This window comes from Chaetura pelagica, unplaced genomic scaffold, assembly GCF_000747805.2.
Source record: "Chaetura pelagica isolate M959 unplaced genomic scaffold, ChaPel_1.0 scaffold718, whole genome shotgun sequence".
In the NCBI taxonomy this organism is placed as follows: domain Eukaryota; kingdom Metazoa; phylum Chordata; class Aves; order Apodiformes; family Apodidae; genus Chaetura; species Chaetura pelagica.
The window spans coordinates 1-5,954 of NW_009954180.1; the positions used below are offsets into that span (position 1 = coordinate 1).

Consider the following 5,954-nt stretch of genomic DNA (forward strand, 5'->3'; position numbering starts at 1 on the left):
CATGGGGACAGGTTGGGTCTCCATCACCTGTTGGGGCTGTTGTGCCTGGGCATGAGGAGCACCCTTGGGACTCTGCAGAGCAGCTGCCCTTCCTGGGCTGTCCAGCAGCCCCTCCAGGGGCTCCTCTGCCTCTGGGTTTGCCCCATCCTGCTCTGTCCCCCTGCTGAGCTGCTCAGGAGCTGATTCTGTGTCTGTTTGTCCCCAGAGAACGTTCCGAGAGGTCGTGTTCCTGCAGGTGAGGTCCCTTCCCCCTCCTCCCTGCTTGCTGATCCCCTCTGATGCTCCTCACATCTTCCCTCCCCGACCCTGTTCAAGCTGCAAGGACCAAACCCTTCCCATCTCCCCCCTGCACCTCCAGGCCTGGGCAGGAACCCCTGAAGCAGCTGGAGAGTTGCTCCTGTTTTCCCTGGGGGATTGTCCTGCCCTGTGCTGTCCCCAGCTCTGTCTGCTCCAGGAGCTGCTCCCTGACCTGTTTTCCTGCCTCTCCCTGGGCACAAACTCCTTTCCCTCCATTTCCAAAGGCCCAGCTCAGGGCTGGGCTGGGAGGGGATTCACACCCCAACACTTCTTGTCTTGTGTCACCTGGGGAGGAGCCTGAGCCCTTGGAATGATCAAAGCCAGAGCTGGAGGGGAATCCTGTGTGGAACCACTTCACCTTCTTTTATTGGTAGAACCAGGGAGGGGGTTGGGCTGGAGGGACCTTAAAGCCCATCGAGGTCCAGCAGGGACCCCCCCCAGCAGCCCAGGCTGCTCCAAGCCCCATCCAACCTGCCCTTCAACACCCCCAGGGATGGGGCAGCCACAGCTTCCCTGGGCAACCTGGGCCAGGGGCTCCCCACCCTCACAGCCCAGAATTTCTCCCTCCCATCTCAGCTCCAGCTCCCTCTGCCAGCTGGAAACCCTTCCCCCTGCTCCCATCCCTCCCTGCCCTTGTCCCAAGTCCCTCCCCAGCTTTCCTGGAGCCCCTTCAGGCCCTGGAAGCTGCTCTCAGGTCTCCCTGGAGCCTTCTCTTCTCCAGGCTGAACACCCCAACTCTCCCAGCCTGGCTCCAGAGCTGCTTCAGCCCTCCCAGTATCTCTGTGGCTCCTCTGGCCTCTCCAGCAGCTCCGTGTCCTTCCTAACTCATATCTTAGGCCACAGAGGTTTTATTTGCTGTTCTTTTATGACCTGCCTGGTTTCATCCTGGGGAACGAGCTGAAATCCTTGTTAAGCACATATTTCAGTAGAGCAGAAATGTAGGAACTGACCCAATAATTCCTGTTCTGGACAATAATTCAAAACTAAATGGGATCTTGGTCCTTCCTTGTGCTTCACAGCCAAGGCACCTGATGCTGACAGGTGGGTCTGTTCCCTCTGCAGGAGTTTGGAGCCCATCCCAACATCATCAAGCTGCTGGATGTTATCCCAGCTGAGAATGACAAGGACATCTACCTCATCTTTGAGTCCATGGGTGAGCCTGGTGGTGTCACCCTGCAGGTGCAGCTTTTCTGTGTCCCCTGCTGGGGTGGCAGCGCCAGGGTGGGAGGGACATCTCAGTGCAGGTGAGCAGGGCTTTGTGTGTCACCTGGGAGTGGAGCCACACACAGGGAGGGAAACAGAGAGGTGGGGCTGGCAGGGACCCCTGGAGACCCCCCCTCCCAGCCCCCAGGGCAGGGTCACCCCCAGCAGGTCCCACAGGAGCCTCCAGAGGGGCTGGGGTGTCTCCAGAGAAGGAGCCTCCACAGCCTCTCTGGGCAGCCTGGCCCAGGGCTCTGCCACCCTCCCAGGCAACAAGTTCCTCCTCCTGGGGAGCTTGACCCTCCTGTGCTCCAGCTTGTGCCCATGGCCCCTTGGCCTGTCCCTGTCCTGAGGAGGAACCTCAGCAGGTCCCTCTCCCCCAGCTCAGCCCCCTGTGGTGCCCCCCCCCCACACCCAGTTTGGTGTCACCAGTGGAGGTGCTGAGGGGACACCCTCCTTTTCTCTAGATCAGTGATGGAGGTTGGACAGGACCCAGCACTGACCCCTGGGGACACTGACCCCTGGGGACACTGACCCCTGGGGTCTCTGCTGGTTCCAGGCCTCCCACACAACCCTGCACCCCTGGTCACAACCCTCTGGGCTCTGTCCCTCAACCAGTTCTCCATCCACCTCCCTGCCCACCCACCCAACCCACCCTGCTGGGTTTCTTCATGAAATGGGAAGAGCAGTGAAGCCTCTGAGGGACTGGTCCTGCCCTGAGGACTGGCTGCTGGAGATGAGGGAGCAGTGAGGAGACACCAGAGGGGCTGCAGGGACGTGGGTTTTGCCCATGGAAGGGACCATTTTGTTGTGCTTTGGGGCAGTGGCTGCAGCAGGAGCTGCAGGTCCCACTGAGGTTGCAGGAGCATCAGAAGGGGCCGTGTGAACCTCTGCTGAGGAGCACACAAAGGTCACACCTTTGGCCTTGGTGTGAGGACCTTCTGCCCGGGACTTGCCAGCTGATCTCAACAGAGAACCATAAAGGATGGTTTGGGCTGGAGGGACCCTCTGGGTCTCCCCACCCTTTTCACTGGTGTGTCTGCCCCACGCTGCAGAGACAGATCTCCACGCCGTGATTCAGAAGGGGGGGCTGCTGAAGGACATCCACAAGAGCTACATCCTCTACCAGCTCCTCAAGGCCACCAAGTTCATCCACTCGGGAAACGTCATCCACAGGGACCAGAAGGTAGAGCTGAGCCCAGTCCCTCTGCCCCCCCAGCCCAACCCCCCCGGGGAGGCTCTGCAGGGGGAGCAGCTGGTGGGGACCCTCGGGGTGGGCAGAGGGGGCAGCTCCTGCTCCCCTGTTCCCTCAGCCCTCCAACGTGCTGCTGGACGCCGAGTGCTGCGTGAAGCTCTGTGACTTCGGGCTGGCCCGGTCCTTGGCCCAGCTGGGGCAGGACCAGGAGGACCCTGCCCTCACTGACTACGTGGCCACGCGCTGGTACCGAGCCCCCGAGATCCTGCTCTCCTCCCCCAGGTACCTGCCCAGCACCAGGAGCTGCCAGGGCCACCAGGGCTGCCCTCCCTGCTCTGCAGCTCCTCGGGCTTCTCCTTTTCCCTGCCCAGCAGCCCCACTGTCCTCAGGGTCTGAGCTCCCCTGGGAGGCCCCACCAGGACGAGGGGGAGGTGGTTTTAAACTGGAAGTGGGGGGGAGATTTTGGGGTTGGATGTTGGGATAGAGATTCTTCACCGTGAGGGTAGGAAGGTGCTGGAACAGGGTGCCCAGGGAAGCTGTGGCTGCCCCATCCCTGGGGGTGTTGAAGGGCAGGTTGGATGGGGCTTGGAGCAGCCTGGGCTGCTGGGAGGTGTCCCTGCCCATGCAGGGGGGCACTGGGAGGTGTCCCTGCCCATGCAGGGGGTTGGATCTGGATCATCTTTAAGGCCCCTTCCACCCCAAACCACTCTAGGTTTAGGTTGACATTTAGGATTGAGATCGAAGGTGGATTTAGGTTGAACATTAGGAGAAAGTTCTTGAAGATGAGGGTGGGATGGGTTGCCCAGAGAGGCCCCATCCCTGGAGATGTTCAGGGTCAGGCTGGATGGGGCTCTGAGCAACCTGGTCCAGCTGGAGATGTCCCTGCTGATTGTAGGGGGGTTGGACTGGGTGACCCTTAGAGGTCCCTTCCAACCCAAGACATTCAATGGTTCTGTGATTTATAAGTGGTGGAGTCCCCATCCCTGGAGAGGTTTCCAAGCCCTGGAGATGGTGCTGAGGGACACGGGGCAGTGGGGAATGGGCAGGGCTGGGGAATGGGTGGGACTGGGGGATGTCAAAGGGCTTTCCAAGCAAAGTGCTTCCATGACAGCACAGCAGCCTCCCCACAGGGACAGTCCCTCCCTGGCTCGTCCATCACACAGATGATCAGCTCAGCTCCTTGTCACCCCTTCTCCCACAGGCTTTTCTTTCTCCACTTCAACCTGCATCTTCACAAAACCTGGGTCTCCCCTGGGTCTCTCCTCCTCTTGTCTTCTCCAGCTCCTTTGCTAGACTGGTTTGTTGGTGAACAGACGTGTTGGGATGAGCTGTGGAATCAGCTCCAGTCCCTTGGGCTTAGTCCTTTTGTCTTTAATTCTTATTTTTGACTGAAACTCTCGAGCAGAAAAGCAAGGAGGTGCAGGTTGGGGCAGTGCCCAGACCTGACACCAGGTGTCCTGCAGTGTCTTTAAATTGCCTAAATGATGGGAAGTCCTTCCTGGACACCCTGCAGGTCAGTGGTTTCCAGGCAGTGAGTTGGTCTCTCCCAGCTGGGAGGGGAGGGTTGTCTCATCCTGCTCAGACCTTGTGGTCCCCTGGAATAGCTTTTCAGGTGGATGAAGCCCCTTTTTGTTTGGTTCCTGCCAGTCCCACCATTCCCAGGTCTCCTTCCCAGAAGTCCTGGGGGGCTTTTGTGTTCAGGGAGGCCCCAGGTTGGTTTTCCTACCACAACAAACACAGGAGATGATGGGGATGTTGGTGCAGGAAGTACCTGCTGGATGGAGTCCTGACTCTGCTCTGCTCCTCTAGGTACACCAAAGGTGTGGACATGTGGAGCCTGGGCTGCATCCTGGGGGAGCTGCTCCTTGGGAAGCCTCTTTTCCCAGGCACATCCACGGTGAATCAACTGGAGCAGATCCTGAGGGTCATTCCTGCCCCATCCCCAGAAGGTAGGACATGGGAAAGGGGCTCCAGGAGGAGGTTCAGAGAGTGTAGGAAGCAGGATCAGGGAGGGAGGGATCTCCTGAGTCCTGACATCTTCCCTGGGAGCTCAGGGACCTCCCTGTGAGAGGGACATCACCTGACTAGATGAGGAGCAAGAACCAGGCCTTGAAAAGCATCTCTGAGATTTGTAAGAGGATAAAAGTTGAACCCAGAGTCTCCTGCTTGAGTGGGGCTGGGCCAGGAGAGGGAAGTGGGGCTGGTTGGGCTGGAATTTGAAACACAAATAACCTCCCAGAGCAGCTGTTGGGTCTCTGGGGGGGCAGGTGTGTCCAGACTCCAGTTTGTTGTCACCAGTCAAAAGGATGATGAGGAAATCAGGTGTCCCTTGTCCCCTGTGTCCCACACCCAACCCAAACCAGTTCTGGGATTCCCTGATTATGATGATAATGTTCTCATGACTGTTCTCATTCCTGTTGTTACTGTCACTCACACGTTCCCCTCCAGCAGCCCATGCACTTTATAGATTCTTGCACATCCAGATGTTCTCCCTGAGCTGGCAAATGGTTCTTGGACAAACAGCTGCCCCCAGCTGAAGGGCACCCCAGGCCTGGGGTTAATCCAGCCTGAAGTTACTTACAGGGGTTTTTTTATTGGAGATTTGGTTGTTGTGGATGAAACAAGAACTGAAAGGTGTGTGTGGAAAGGCCATGAGGAGAGGTAGAGGAACAGGCAAATAATCACCAAAACTGTCACCAGGAGACCAGACACAGGTCAAAACAAAGGAGAACCCACCCGTGGGCAGCAGCTCTGCCTGGGATTTCTGGGGGCCAAAAAAGCAAGATTCTGAAGGAAAAACCTCCCAGAGCAGCTGTTGGGTCTCTGGGGGGGCAGGTGTGTCCAGACTCCAGTTTGTTGTCACCAGTCAAAAGGATGATGAGGAAATCAGGTGTCCCTTGTCCCCTGTGTCCCACACAAGTCCTGGCTGGGTCATTTGGCCACAGATCCTAGAACCATGGAAGGGTTTGGGTTGGAAGGGACCTTAGAGAGCATCTAGATCCACCCCCTGCCTGGGCAGGGACCCCCCCCAGCAGCCCAGGCTGCTCCAAGCCCCATCCAACCTGCCCTTCAACACCCCCAGGGATGGGGCAGCCACAGCTTCCCTGGGCACCCCGGGCTGGGGTCTCCCCACCCTCAGGTCCTGGGGGGGTGGGAGGGGGGGGCAGGTCTGTGGGATCCCTGCTGGAATGAACAGGAATGGGGAAAACCAGCAAGGAACTGCCCCCACCCCCCCAGCAGCCCCCCTCAGGCTGCCACGTTG

General features: G+C 58.6%; 1 protein-coding gene across 1 annotated transcript in view; it reads left to right on the top strand.

The window, feature by feature from the left end:
- Positions 1-205: 205 nt before the first annotated feature.
- The window catches only part of MAPK15 (mitogen-activated protein kinase 15), a gene marked incomplete at its 5' end in the record, with an annotated part of 13,737 nt that continues 7,988 nt past the window's right edge, over positions 206-5,954 (top strand). Inside the window, 5 exons of the mRNA XM_010002860.1 lie at positions 206-235; positions 1,360-1,450; positions 2,553-2,683; positions 2,811-2,974; positions 4,502-4,644. Of these exons, the coding sequence (XP_010001162.1) occupies positions 206-235; positions 1,360-1,450; positions 2,553-2,683; positions 2,811-2,974; positions 4,502-4,644 (559 nt within the window). The remainder of the gene's footprint in view (positions 236-1,359; positions 1,451-2,552; positions 2,684-2,810; positions 2,975-4,501; positions 4,645-5,954) is intronic.